This window comes from Lissotriton vulgaris, chromosome 2_1 (assembly GCF_964263255.1).
Source record: "Lissotriton vulgaris chromosome 2_1, aLisVul1.2, whole genome shotgun sequence".
Classification (NCBI taxonomy): domain Eukaryota; kingdom Metazoa; phylum Chordata; class Amphibia; order Caudata; family Salamandridae; genus Lissotriton; species Lissotriton vulgaris.
The window spans coordinates 157,250,299-157,265,761 of record NC_141687.1 but is presented as its reverse complement, the minus strand read 5'-3'; the positions used below and the strand labels follow the sequence as shown (position 1 = coordinate 157,265,761).

Here is a 15,463-nt window from a genome sequence, read left to right as displayed (position 1 = left end):
ACCGTCATTTAACACTGATTGGCCGAACGGAGACATCGATTTGGGATGTACAGGGCAAACCGTTTTCTCAGGTAGACAGGACCGGTCAGATGGACCGCGCGAAAGGCCAGGATCTCACATCTGTCCCTCTACTTCCCCCCTCTATCTCTATAGACCAGATCTCGCTAGCCATGACAACTCTTTCTGCCTTTCTCTCTGCTTTCACTAGTTTCTTTACTTGACCTGTCATTCCATACCTCACTTTTCATCTAACCTTACTTTCTGTCCAGTATCTCTTACCTTGCAGCTCTCGATATTTCTATCACTATTTGACTTATCTACCTGTCTATTTCTCTCTCTCTCTTTCCCTCTCTCTCTCTCTCTCTCACATTTTGTAGGCTTACCTCTTCCTCTACCTCAGTGAAAATCAACCCTCCCCTTTCTCAACACTTCATTTTCCATATCTCTATTAACTGTCTATATCTTTCTTTCTGGTTATGTCACTTTCCTTTCTTCTCCTTATGTCTCTCCATGCCTCATCTATCTCTTGCCTTCATCTCTCTCTCCCTCCCTTCTCCCTCTACTTCAGTTTTTGCTATAGTGCTCTCTTTCCTTCTCTGTCTTGGTTCTGTCACCTGATCCAACCCTTTCCTTTTACTTAGCAGATTCAGAGGTAGGTCACTGTCTAATCAGAGAAGCTTTCACAGAAATAGAAAGGACAAAGCTGGGGAGGAGAATTACTCAGATTTCACTTAATGCAATGGTAGAAATCCTTCCAGCAGTGCTTTGATTTACAATGTTGCAGCAGGAATACATGTTGTGAAGGGGGATTCATGTGTGATGAGGAATATCCAGTAATTGGAGCTATAATTTCTAGCACTTTTTGCATGTTTTATTTTAGTATTATGCACCTGTCAATTTATTACCCACCAAGCCACATTTACTGTGTAGTTTCTACATTGAGAGTAAAAATCTGCTTAGATACTGAATTCCATGTACAATGTTGCTGTTGGTAGACAAAAAATGTCTTGCTCCACGCACAAAAAGGACTAGCTTGTTCAAGATGTCTTTTGGTACTATTTGGCAACAAGACTTTTATACGTTTTGTCCACGTGGGGGCAAATTGAACTTTTGGCTGTATTTGTTGGGCCCTCAATTTTTGAGCTTTTGACATATAACACTGTATTGTTTGGCTTCATGAGGACTTAAAGTAGCAGAATTTTGGTAGTAGATTAAAAGTTGTTCCGAACAGGATGTCCCAGAATGTTTTTCCTGGGCCCCACAAATCTCTAAGACACCAATGTAAATCGTAGAATCTGTTTGGAAACTTTAATCCAATTTATATGGATCACAAACCATTTATTGGGTAGAGATTGCTAAACTGTGCAGCTATTTATCAAATGCCTACTAGAACCAGCTACAAAAGGAATGTTAAGAGAAAGTAGTGGTCACAAAATAGTGTGGTATCAGAATTCAACTTGGGAGTGGTGGCAGTTCTTTGGAAGTGCGCACAGTTTAGCTAGTGCAGTAAACCTGATACATACATGTGGAGTACTAGTGATGAATGGTGCAGGCCATGCAGATTTCTCATAGCAAAGTTTCCCTTGTTATTGGTCAGCCACTGGGCACTAAGCACCAAATGCATTACTTCCTCATGGTAAGAGCTGGCTTGGGGGCTCCTGGTGGTTTCACGCTGGCAGTAGCTTAGTGTGCTTGTGCGCACTCTTCTGTTGGTCATAGACGACTGCATTGCACCGCTACTAAGTGGTGTTGCAGCTTCTCTGCTTTTCGATTAGAGCTGGCTTTCATCTTTTGTGATCCTCTCCTATCTAGCTACAGCCAGCACGCCAGTGCTGATTTCTGACTGTCATGTAGTCGTACCTCTTTGCGTGGCCGTACTGGTAGCCACTGCTCGAGCACTCTTCAGAGTTGGTGAATAGCAGTTACGGTGCTGAGATGTAGATGAGTGATGTGGGAGCAGTACTTCAAATCAAATCTAATAAATCTTTATTCGGTCAATCACAACCATAAAAGAATATGCATTGTACAGTATTCATATCACACAAAAAATTAAAAATCAGAAATATAAATAAAATGTTAAAAATAATCTATGAAAGATAAATCTTACTAATTCATACATAAAACTGTAGAACAGACTTTACACTGATTCCAATATCTTAATAGCAGCCTGGACAAATGATACAATTGATGGTGCAATAATTGATGAGGAAAGCATTGCCGGACGGCACTGCCCCAAATTTGCTGTACGGAGAATTGGTAGTAAGTATCTTTTTCTGGGGCCTGTATAAAATGTACAAACTAAAGTAAAGTGCAGTGTGCTGTGCTTTGGGTGGTAACATTGTCACAGAGACCTTTCTTTGGCTCTTTATACCTACGTCCACCCAATAGGTCAGATACCAAACGATGTACAAGATTTGGCCTAAAGCAAATCATACAGTACCTTGATTGGGAGCTCATCACATACTTAAAGTACAGATGAGGATGAATTACCATGTGGCCCAAACTCTGGCGTATTGGGCTCTGTCATCCAGCCACCTGATCCCCAAACACTCTTTTTATGATATCTCTAAGTGATTTATTTAATAGGTCTAGTCTTTTGGAAATGCTTTCACCCCATGTTATGAAAGCAGCACTTTATACAGCCGAGCAACAGAATTGCCAGACCCCCATTTAACAGTTGACAGTCCTTCACAATGGCTTTCGTTAGGCCCGCCTCTGGTTTCACCCACGGTGCAGTCCATAAGAGCATGGGCTTAATCTTCATCACATCTTCTATACATAGTGCTACCAGCTACAGAGAGTGACTGTGGCACTCCCAACAATCTCGTTAGGAAGTGGTTTTATGTCCTCTGAATTAAACAAGAGTTGAAACAACTCCAGACCACTGCTCCATAGGACACTACTGAGACACATTTGGACCTACATCATTTCACCATCTGGGGCAAGGTTTTTTGACCCAGATTGGCTGACAATCTAAAAACCTTTTCAAGTGCTCTGAGGAACTGTTGGTTTCTAACCTTGAGTACTTTATTCCAAGCTAGAGGTTTATCCAGTATGATCCCAAGTAATTAAAAGTGGTAACTGAACTCAGCCTAGAACCCACAATATAGGGGTCCCTAAGTTTGGAGTTTGTGGCCCACATCTCATGATGTAAAAATTGAACAAACTGGTTGATAAACCCAAATTATTCATGAACAAATTAAGAGTCAAATATTTTCTGCAGCCAATTTGCAGTCCAAGCCATCAGGACAGCTTCATCTGCATATAGCAGTATGGCGATAGGTCTTCTACTGACTTGAGGGAAGTCACCCCCTTGCTGCACAAGAAAGACTTCTAGTCGATTTATGTGGAGTGAAAATAGAAAGGCACCAGCACACACTCTTGGTGCACACCCCGGTTTATACAAAATGGATCAGCGAGTTCCCACATTTTGACCATAACTGACACATGCCAATGCATCTACCTCAATAAATTGAACAGCGGCTTATTTATTTCTGAATTTGTAAAGCGCATGGTTACACTTTCAGTGTGTCCCCGCGCTGTCAGAAGAGCCATCTACTCCGTCAGTCAAACAAGACGGGCTAATCTTTAGGAAAGAGGAGTGTTTTGAGCTTTCTACGGAAGATGAGCTCCGATGTTTCCACTCTTAAGCTCAGGGGGAGAGAGTTCCATTTATGTGCCGCCAAAATACGAAAGGATCTTCCTCCCATTCTGGCTTTCTTGTGTCTGGGGACAGCGAGGAGGCCTGCTCCTAACGAGCGGAATTGTCGAGTGGGCGTATAGGGGCAAAGAAGGTTCCGAAGGAAGGCCGGGCCCTTGCCATGTACGATCCTGTGACCAATACAAAGGACTTTGAAATCAATTCTTTCATTGATCGGAAGCCAATGTAGAGTTTGTAGGGATTTTTTTGAGGCGGCTCTTCTGGGCAGCCGGAGGACCAGTCGGGCGGCAGCATTCTGAATTGTCTGCAGTCGCCGCCGGCTAGTGGCATTGGCCCCCAGTTACAGGGCATTGCCGTAGTCCAGTCTTGACGTGACAAGGGCGTGGACCAGGGTCTTCCTAGATGATTCTGGGAGCAGGTCGATGGTTTTGCGGAGTTTCCGTAGAATCGAGAAGCACGTACCGGCTACCCGTCTAGTATGGTAGTCGTAGTCCAACTTTGAGTCCACCCATACTCCCAGATTCTTGACCTGATCACTAGGGGTAGGGAGGGGCCCCAGGGTCTGCGGCCACCAGGCAGATGACCAGACTGAGGGGGGTTTTCCAACAATCAGCACCTCAGTCTTGTCACCGTTAAGACAGAGGCAATTTTTCCCCATCCATCCCGCCATCTCCTGGAGGCATGCTGAGAAGTTGGCGGCGGCTTGTTCAGCAGGTTGGGTCAGAGCGACCACCAACTGTGTGTCGTCTGCGTATGTCACTACTTCTACCCCATATCGTTCCACAGTAGTAGCCACGGGGGTGACATATAGATTAAAAAGGGTTGGACTGAGGCTTGAGCCCTGCGGCACTCCTTGACCGAGGTCAAAGGTGTCGGAGCGTGCTCCTCCTTGCTCTACCGAGAAGCTACGGTTGGTGAGAAAAGATTCCAGCCACAACCAGGCCATGCCTGTCACCCCTCCTTTCTTCAGACACTGTAGCAGCGTATGATGTGCTACAGTGTCGAAGGCTGCACTGAGGTCCAGGAGCACTAGTGCTGCCACATGTCCCGCGTCTACGTGCTTCCTCAGTGCCTCAGTCGAAAAAAGGAGGGCTGATTCTGTGGAGTGGCGTGCTCGGAAGCCCGATTGGTTGGTATGCAGGAGGCCTCTGGACTCTATGTGCGCGGATAGTTGTTGGTTAACCAGCTTTTCCGCCAGTTTAGAGAAGAAGGGTAGAAGCGAAATGGGGCGTAAATTGCTAAGCTGGGACGCACTGATGTTGGGTTTTTTCTTCAGAGGCAGCACGACTGCCTGTTTCCACCGGTGAGGGACCTTGCCAGTGTTGAAAGAGATAGATAGTATGTGGCCAACATAAGGTGCCAGATGACTCATGGCGCTGGCCAGGAATTTGGCAGGGGCAGGATCGTGCGGGGAGCCTGATTTAATGCCCTTAGCAATGGCTATCAGGAGGTCCTCCGACGGAACCTGGTAAACTGTGAGGCAGTCTTCGATCTTTGCCTCCCAAGTTGCTTCTTCTTGAGGAGGAAGAAGGTTAGAGCCAGTTCTGGCATCATCCGGGAAACTGTTGTAGATGTCGCGTACTTTTTTGTGGAAAAATTCCGCGATGGCGTTACATGATTGTGCTGATGTGTCGGCCTGCTCTAAAGCGGGGGGAGGTGTAGTAATCTCTTTATAAATCCTGAAGAGTTCCTTGGATGAGCAGTTAGCACTATCTATTCGATCCGCATAGAAGGTCGCTTTGGCTTTCCTAATTTGGAGGTGGTATTCTTTTATGCTAGCTCTGTATACATCTCTTGCCTCTAGTGAGTAGTTCTTTCTCCAGGCGCGTTCAAGCCTCTTACAGGCTGCCTTGGTTTCTCTAAGAGTTGTACTGAACCAAGGAGCAGTTCTAGTTTGTCGCTCCGGGCCCTTATTGGCCCAAGGGGCAGTGATGTCCAGGGCTTTAGTGATGTGTCCGTCCAGGGCCACGCAAGCTCTGTCAACGTCCACTCCTAAGTCTGCGGGGGAACTGTTTAGTAGGAAATGATGTTCGAAAGAGTCCATGGAAAACCTGGCCCATTTCCTTTGTAGTTTATTGGCGCAATGGTGAGTTTTTTTATGATGAGTCATGACTAAGAAGTGAAAAGGGACTAGGAAGTCATCTGTCCACAGCAAAGGAATGGGAGTATCCTGTTTCAGATCCTCCAAATTATTAAAAATGGGGTCAAGAAGGTGCCCCTGACGATGAGTCGGGAGGTGGGAGGCAGTTACTAATTGTAGGGTTTGCAGCTCTTGGCACAATTCTTGAGCAGCTGAGTTGTTAAGGTCTTCAATGTGGAGATTAAGATCTCCTAATACAAGGAACTTCCTGTATCTCATAGCCAATGGGGTGACGTTCTGGATAAGACTTTCCGTGAAGTTTCTGCTACCTCCCGGGGGTCTATAGATCAGTAGGCCTTTGATGACCGTATTTTTGTCAATACCGATGGAGAAGGTTCCAGTTTCGCTATCTGTTATAGTAACAGGTTCGAGGGAGCATGTCATATTCATTCTATAGATTATGGCAATGCCACCTCCCCTTCCCTTAGGTCTATCCTGCCTGCAAATTGCATATCCAGGGGGCAGGGCCTCCCTGACTTCAGGGTCTGAGTCTTCGTCCAGCCAAGTTTCAGTAAGGCATAGTAAGTCCCATTTGTTGTCAGTTATAAGGTCGAATACTTCTAGTTTATGCTTTTTGAGGGAGCGACAGTTAAGTAGAGCGCCACTGATTTTCCTACTGTGCTCTGGGTGGGCGTTGCCGTTGGGCGTGCTTACTTCGGGGTGTTTATTGAGGGTAAAGCCACAGTTATCGCAGGAATTAGTAGGGCTACGCATACTGAGATCAATACTGTGCTCACATACCTTAAGGTATTTGTTGCGAAGGCTGAGGAGCTCCTCTTTGTCGTAGCGGTTATCTGGGAGGTGAGGACCAAGGGGTCTGGCCCCGTGCCCCGGTCTGCCGCGGACGGGCGCAGACGGGCTTGCCTTAGGCGCGCCTTCGGCGCGCAAACGGCGCTCCCGCTGCGCTCGTCCGCTGCGCTTCCGCTGGCAGCACATGATATGGGCGGGGGAGGGCGTGGCCTCGAAAGTGGGCGTGGCCTGTGCGTCGCCGGGGAGGCGAGCTGGGGGTCGTTGCAGTCGTCACAAGGACGCTGCTTCTCTAGTCCCATCTCTAGCATCAATACCCACAACCTAGATCTGTCAACATTATAAAATGCAGAGCTGAGGTCTATAAATGCCAGGTAGATTGGAGACTTTTTCGCATAGACATATTTACAAGCTGAGATTTAAGGCTTGCTCTACCTTACCGACCTCATGTTTGTACCCGTACTGAACATCAGACAGTATTCCTCCCTCCTCAACCCAAGCCTCTTGTCTACCTAGCAGCACTTGCTCCAAAATGTTTACCAATGAGTACAGAAGGGAAATTGGATGGTAACAGGTTGGTTCACTCAGGGCTCCATTCTTAACTATAGGTACTATAATCACCCTTGACCGTGAGCTAGGCAAGCCATACATGATTGCCGTCCCAAATGAATTTGTAAGTAATGGGGTCTACAAAGGAATATTTCCCTTAAATATATCCATTGGTATCCTCATTAGGGCCTCTTTCTGTATTGCAGAGGTTCCACCTCAGAAATCTCAATGGGACTAATTTAGGCATCTCCCTGTTCCCAATAGAGCTGCTCACCCCATCGGTCAGCAAGCTTGAGGAGTAAATCGCCTTAAAATGGTTAACCCAGGTTTCATGTGGGGCCAGATTCTCTACCTAGGACGTATGATCTGAAAAAAGAGGGCATTTATCACCTTCCAAAAACTCTCCTGATCTATAGTCTAACTCGCTATCAACAAAGCCTTCCAGGATTCCTCTCCGATATACTACTTTCTTACAACCAGGGTAGCTTTCATGCAAGACTGTGCTACTAATAGTGTAAGTGTCTCTCTTTTTAGGTTTCGAACCTGGCGAGGGGCACGAAGTGCCCCTCCCAGTTTGAAAACTATTGTCTTCAGTATGGATGTCGGCCCTGCCTCTGCCTCTCATTGGTTAGCTCCATAAATGGAGGCTAGCCATTGGGAGACAGAGGCTGTCAATCGTGCTTTCTCTCGAAAACGCGATTCGGGGGCGTTTCTGGTGCTTTTTTTAAGCCCCGCCCCTTTGTCCCGGGCCGCGCTGCGATTGGCTGCCGGCCCGGGACACCCCCGTGACGTCATTCCCGGGCCGCGCTGTGATTGGCTGCCGGCCCGGGACACCCCCGTGACGTCAGCCAATCACAGCGCGGCCCGGGAATGACTGGGAAGAAGCAACCCCGGCCGTGTAGTTATGATTAACGTGAGTGCAAACGTGCTGAAAGCGAAGGGGCGATTATGTAGGGGACGTGCGTGAGTGTGAGCGCAACATGCTCTCCCGTCAAGGCGTTCCACGCAATAAGATGCCACGGGGAGATAACACGGGGAGGACAGAAGGGGGAAACCTGGGACGAGCAGGCATCACCTGTCGTGCGTCAGAGACGAGCCCCCAACACACAACTTGCACGTGCTTTCCGTCGGACCTCTGAGCTCCCTTCTCCCCATACCGTCCCGCGGGGGCCGCCGGTGACCCTGGCACCGAATGAACCCCCTCCTACTACCCGCCCTCCCTCCACTTCACTACCACTACCCGCCAGCGCACCCGACCGCACCCCTCCAGCCCCGAGACTTGCAGAATTCCGTGGGGTGCAGATGGTTGAGCAACCCACGTGAAATGAACCCGGATACTTCAGACACGTCACAGGTCCGCTCCACTGTGCAGCAATGACGGCCACAGCAGCGGGTCCGCGCAAAGACACACATTCAGTCCGAACTATTAGACCCGGCCACGTGTTGCTTGCAGCCGCGTCTTGCCCGCACCAACACTAGCTTACTCCCTGGGGTCCTGGGCTGCAAGAAAGGCGCAAGAAGCGCGCACCGGGTGGTTTTAAAAGTTTCCTCGGAGGGACTCTTTGCTATCTCAAAGTGTTTTCTGCGCCGCGAGCATAGTCAGCTTCACTCACCTTAGTTCCTCTGCGGGAGCGGGGACTTTGCGGAGCACCGGAGGCGCTGCACGGGGCAGGTGTGCCAGGTGCGCTGCTCCGGTACCAGGGCGCTGTCGCGGTGGCAGGGCTGCTGCTGCGCTGCACGGGGAACGCCGCTGCGATGCTGAGGTGCCGCGCCTTCCTCGCTTCTCCGCTTGCCTCTCCCTCCCTCCTCACACCTCTTGTGGGAGTAAAGTCTTCACTAGAAGGAGCACCGGTGTTGGATTTTTATAGTTTGTCCCCTCTGGTGGCATCACGCAGCGCGCGCCTAATAATCTGACGATATCTTGACACCTCATGCGCACCGGCTGCTTGTGAATAAGTAATGCCCAGCCCCCCTCCCCCACCCTGCTCCGCCATAGCCCCTTGTCACCATTCACCGTGCCCCCACTTATGCACGCACACTGCAAGCGCCCGCCTGTGACGCAGGAGGCCCCCAAGCAGCAGGCTCGGCACCAGCCGCCCATTGATAAAAATACCTGAATGAGGTGCAACACATGGTCTCTCATTCGCAGCCCCAAGAACAGAGTGACACTGACACTTGCTCCGGATCAGGAATGGGGCCACAGTGGGCCGTGCTGCCCCCTGGGGTCGGGTCATGATGGAGCAGCAGCCTCTAGTCTAGCCCTAACCATAGAGTCGCCGTGGGACATGTTGCCTCCTGATGAGCCAGGGGAGGGGTCATAGTGGGTCATGCTGTCTCTAGCCCCAGAGATGGAGTCACAGTGTGGCATGATACCCCTGGTTCCGGTGAAGGGGACACAGTGAGGCATTCTGCCTCTAGCCTCTGTGGGGGGATCACAGTGGATGAATTCTGCTTCCAAGCTACCCATGGGGCACAGTGTGGCATGATACCCCCAGCTGCGGAGCGCGCATTGTGCCTCTTAGCCTCAGTGGTGTGGTCACAGCGAGGCATGCTGTGTCCAGGCAAAGGATGGGGTCACAGTGGGAAATGAAGCCTCACACTGCAGAGATAAGGTCACTGGGGTGGGGTCACAGTGAATTTTGAATTTGAATTTTTTAGGAATTTGTAGAGCGCACGTTCACAATGCAGTTTCATGGCGCTAGAGAGGTTCCTGGGCAAGAAAGAGTAGAGAGGACTATAGGCTGAACACCTGCTGGAACAAGAAAGTCTTGAGAGCCCTACGAAACTCCATATAGGAGGGAGAGAGTCTGATGTGGGGCGGAATGGTGTTCCAGAAAGTGGGCGCGAGAACCGTGAATTTCTGGCCTCCCGATCTTGATTTCTTGAAACGGCGGATGACTAGTAGGGATTTGGTGGATGAGCGAGGATCTCTAGAAGGACTGTAGTTGGTGATGACAGAATTAATAAACGCTGTCTGTGTTATGTTGTACTTTCTATGTGTCTGCTGTACTCTCTGGGTTCCTATCTCTTTAAACAGTCAACGTGTCAATTTGTTCATGCTCTGTATTTCTGCTGTGCACCTTGAGTGTTTTTGTCTATTTGTAGTATATGTTTTTATTGATTTATTAATGAAGAACCTCTACTGGAAACACTGTGCTCCTTAACACGATGGTACATTAGATATCTATCACCTGAAATTGTTGGTAAATAGGCGGCGAAAGTGATAATACATTGAAAATACAGTACGTTTAATAGTACTCTGCACTCATTTCATTTATTAATTTTGCAGTGTTACTCTCAGTTTCACTGTCTGGACATTGTGTACGTAAGAATACACACACTCTTTGGGTGTAATTCGTCTGTGGACACTGTCTCCTTCTGTCTGTGTAATAACAGTTGTTATGTTGCTTGTATTCTTATAGCGTGTGTGCTGCCATTGGTATGGCCTCACAGCTCCAACAGCCTGCTTCTTTACAAACCTGGTTTTGAGGGTTTCGTTACAGATCAAAGTCTAATTTGGTTTATGAGGTGTCATATAGCATATTTGTAGTTTTGTTATTGTTTACATTTGGGGCGTGCTGCTCATTGCTAATTAGAAGATTTGATGGATGTGGACAGAGTGCTTTCCAAAAAGCTTGCTGGTACCTAAATATTAGCTTGCATACTGTACGGCATGGTGTTATGCGAGTGTGCGCTAACTGGAGTCAGCAGGTCACAAGCAGTGATATCCATGACCTACCCTGACTGTGTACAGTGCATGATTGGTTTTCTGTTTAACATACTCTTTAGTTGGTTGGTGTTTCTTGTATTGGTGTGGCTGCATGATTTTGTGAGCCTGAAAATAACTAACAATATTTCATATTTATGCTGTGCTGGATGTGTGTGTTTTGTCTAATAATGATTTGCATTGGATGGTTATTCTTATTCTTTTCCAAAGGCGAAACCGTTGCATTGTAAATGCTTGTTGAGGTTGCCGAGAGACTATGATGAGCGTGCGTACAAAAATGGTCACACCACTTATGTGAGATATCCTGATCTGTTAGGGGCGCAAAACACAGGCTGGGCCTAACTAACTCCTTTCGTATTCAACAGAAGTAATACTTTTTGCAGGGCTAGAATCATCCTCAAGGCATCTCATTCAAGGGTCCATACAGTTAGAAAATGTGCCCAAAATATTAGATTGATCAATATTCACCCATTTTCTTGTAGCCTCATTGTTCTTAAAAAATTCTAAGCCTTCACTTTTAAGAGGGGATTTACACCACGTATGCTAGATTGTGTTTTAGCAATAGAGTATTAGGAGTGCGTCCAAAGTGCATGCCATCATAACTCCTCCCGTCAATTCCATACCCAAGATGAATATACAACTAATACAGCGTCGAGTCCAAATTTGACCATAAAACCTTATGATGTAAGTAAATGGACACAAAAACCACAAGCCACCTGTAGTATCTTGATTTGTTGCCATGCACCCTCTCCTTGGTAACCAGTTCCCTGCTGCCCAGGCAGTGCGAGTGTGATATCATAGAATGTTGATGAGTGCCTGGTAGGAATGAGGAAGTTGGTGTGAGTGGGCTGAGCAAGGAGAATGCTGCTCCTAGTGGGGCTAAGCAATTACCATCTTATCTACCTGTAACCTAGATGTTTCCTTTACAATAAATCTTCCTCTTATTTCCTACATTATCGGCTACGTGACTTCCTGCCTAGGAGTATCTATATTTGTTACTGTAATGGTGCCGAGGATTTATATGAACCCACGCTTGCATAGCACAATGGATTAGCAATGTGTCAGCAAGTGTGAGTCGGCTGAGCAACCAGGAAATTGCTCCTGGTAGGGTTGTGCTTTTATCATCTTTTCTACCTATAATCTAGAATTTTAAATAAAACTTCCTCATATTTCTACATTACTTGGTACTTGACTACATGATTACAAGTACCTGTCTCCTGTTATTACACCCCCCTTTGCTCTGCCTCTACTATAGGTTATAGCCGGTGTAGAGAAAGATAAGATAAACTGGTTCTGTCGATCATGTCTTTTGCAACAGTATATTACATTTTTTTGGCTAGCTCTGCTACCTTTCAGGATGAGAATTAAAAACAAGAAGTTCTCCGATTTGGAACTTTAGTTTGGATTTTGATATCATCAGGGGCAAGCTACCTAGGGTACTGTGGCAGGAACTAATGCTGACCACAGTAAGAGGAAGGGTCTCTGCCACTTTTTGCAGATTACTCCCAGATTCTACTGCATCACTAGTTGATTGTCAATCTATATCTTCTAACTATGCTAGTGGTGCAAATGAGTTAAATAGTGGAGTGTCATATCTGATTTTTAGATGTCCACCCGTACCACCACAGGCAGTCACTGATTTCCTCCCGAATTAGACCTTTGGGCTATAAAAGTATCCAAGGGGGAATGCTTTGATTTTACTAACATCTTCTTGCATAGAGTATGCCCTATGAAGGAAGAACCTGGTTTCTGCGGGATCTCTGAAGTTTATTACAACCACACTGTCTTCGTCCTCCATCTTCATGTTGTAGCCCGGCCAAGAGACCATTCTCAGCATAATGATTGTGTTATTTAAATGTTGATTTGGGCCCAGCCGTGAATTTTTCCAATAGTTTGCTTTCTCTCTGGTTTGGGTCCAGGGAGTCTTATGTTTTTCAACAAAACCACATATGGTATTGCGGCCGAACACAGCTGAAACACTACCTGGTTTCCAATACACGCCCCTTCTTTTTGCCCTGGCTTGAAATCGCTTTCTGCCTAGGGGTTTGCATCTTGCACCAAAAATTGCCTACCCCTGAAGCAGTTAGGGTATTTGAGGCTGTATTAAATAAAGTCCCACCAAATCCTGCTCCCCCACCCCCCCCCCCCCCCCCCCCCCCCCCCCAACCCCGAGATAGTTTACTGTTGTTCTACTAGATTTATGGGTCTCCTTCCATTTTTTAAACATTTTGTTGACTGGACAGTTCTCCCAAGTTAGATTGTTCCAAGAAATCCGTCATAGTTGACTCTAGGCTGCTCAGCCTGTTTAACATAGGGTCGCTCAAACCTTTGACATTTCATTCCAGACTATCCATCCTGTCCAATAATTGAGATTTGAGGGCGGCAAACTCTTGGCCCAGATTGAAATTATGAGCAGCAGGTTCTGTGTTAGTAAACATATGGATTTTGAACAAACTGGTGCTTTCGCGGCTGTATTTAGCAGTTGAGGTGGTTAAGTGGGCTATTTTTTCTTTTTTCTTTGCTGGCAGAGTGGAGTAGACAGGGGTAGGATTTAATCTGGGCTGATAATTAATGCATCAGAATATATATGCAGGAATGTACTATTGCTCCTTGACCAAATCCCTTTCAGAGTCCGTCTGCCCTGTTGTCTGACTGCTGCCTAGACTCTTCAATTACACTACTGGCTGCATCCAGTAATCCCCACAATGAAAAGGGGACAATAATTGTTTTTTGTACAGAGGTTTGCATGGCCCCCAGTCTCTCTTCTTCTTCTGGATGTATTGCCCCCACAGTACTCATCAGAAAAATTGTAATTGATGCAGCAACAGTCTTTCTCCCTCTGCCCTGATTTAGTTTCCTCTTACCCTTCATTAGGTGGTGATGCCTCAGGATTAGATCTATGGAACCTTAAAACAGCTTTTAAGGTAACCCCCCCTTGTAGAGCCAAGGGGATGGCCCAGCCCCTGACAGGCCCATCTTGGCACAGTCTTTGCCTGGGCACAGCTGTGGGAAGAATCACTGGCTTATGAGCCTCTTCTCCACCCGCAGCGGTCTTTGGACCTTTTGGTCCTCACAGGTTGGCGTTACAGGCTGTAGGTAAGTGTCCAGCGCTGTGGAAATAATCACTGGCGTATAAGGAGCCTCCTGGACCATCCTCCACCCACAGTGGCCTCTCGACCTTGTGATCCTAACAGACTAGCGTCACAGGTTGCAAGTAAGCCCCCTTTTGTACATGTCAACCCTGAATTGATCGCCAGCGTGGTGGCGTTCCTTGGGAGGTGCTCACAGTAAAGTGGGCACATTACCCATGATGAAGATGCAGGAAGTGCTAGTGTAGAACAGGCCATAAGTGGTCCTACTTCCATTTATTTATCCATTCAGTCACACTAGCCTCACACTGGGTGTATGTGATGTGGAGACATCCCCTGTGCACTCACTATACGCATAATAAAAGGGGAGAGAGGAGGATAAGCTTCTTTGAATGTATCGAGTGTCCCAGAGCACAATACTGCATACATTAATTTTCGTCTGTTTTTTCACACAGGAAGATAAAGAGGCCATGTTTGATGTTTTTGATACCATCTGCGCAGTGCTTCAGGTGGCAACTGGAGTAATTTCAACACTACTGGTTAGAGAAGAACAAAATTACATTTTTAATGTTCATGTGTGTATTACATTTAATGGGTAACAGATTTCTAACTAGCACCATTGTTTGTGCAGATAAACAAAGAGTCCATGGAGAAAGCTCTCAGTCCAGACATGCTGGCCACAGACATCGCCTATTACTTAGTTAGGAAAGGGGTGAGTATTTTTATGAAATCAAAATGTGTTTTAATTTTATTCTATGAAGATCCTAGGAAAGTCTGGTGTAAGCCCTACATAAAGAGTTCTCATAATATCCACGGACAGGCTGTGCCCACTGAGAGGGACATGGAAGACACCAATGAGGAGGGGAGTAGACACTAGGTGTGGCCATCTGCTGTACCCTTGTGTTACACTGTTACCTCCTTTTGTTGTAGTCCTACTTGACTTACGCCCCTCCCCCAATCTCCCCCTTGTATTCCTGCTTACTGTTCCTATCACCCAGATTCCACCATTGGCCTCCATGTGGCTATCCTACCAATCCCTCTCTGATGTTCTACTTTCCTCTTTATTGACTAACTTGTGCGATGCCTGAGACATTTTGGTTACCTTTTATCTTAGTTTTTCAAATATTGGCTTCTTCGATTCCCCTTTCCCTTGTCCCTAAATTCTAGTCTACATGACAATAAGGCTTGGAATGAACAGGTACACTCTTGGGCCTCACATATTCTGAGTTCTGGGTCTCATATGGGGTGGTACACTAAATAAGAAGAGTGGGGAGGCATGACTGTACTAGACCACTGGACTATACCCCACTCCTGTTACAAGGCTGACTCCGCTGCTTGAGTTTATAGGACCATTGTTTGTATTCTTGTTGGGTCACCCAGATTGCGATAATGCTTACATTCTGACATGTCATGACTCCAGGGTATTGTTTGTCATAAATGCCAATAAACATATGTTGAAAAGAAATAAAAAGAGTTCTCTCCTCATATGAAAAGGGATTGCCAACTAGGATTTCGTGTCTAAATTAATCGAATGCCCTCTCCCATCTCTG

The 15,463-nt window shown here is 46.8% G+C and overlaps 1 protein-coding gene across 1 annotated transcript in view; it reads left to right on the top strand.

Annotated features, from left to right (window-relative positions):
• Window positions 1-15,463, top strand: part of ASL (argininosuccinate lyase) — a 150,398-nt gene that overhangs the window by 120,661 nt on the left and 14,274 nt on the right. Inside the window, exons 14-15 of the mRNA XM_086954622.1 lie at window positions 14,369-14,452; window positions 14,545-14,625. Of these exons, the coding sequence (XP_086810748.1) occupies window positions 14,369-14,452; window positions 14,545-14,625 (165 nt within the window). The remainder of the gene's footprint in view (window positions 1-14,368; window positions 14,453-14,544; window positions 14,626-15,463) is intronic.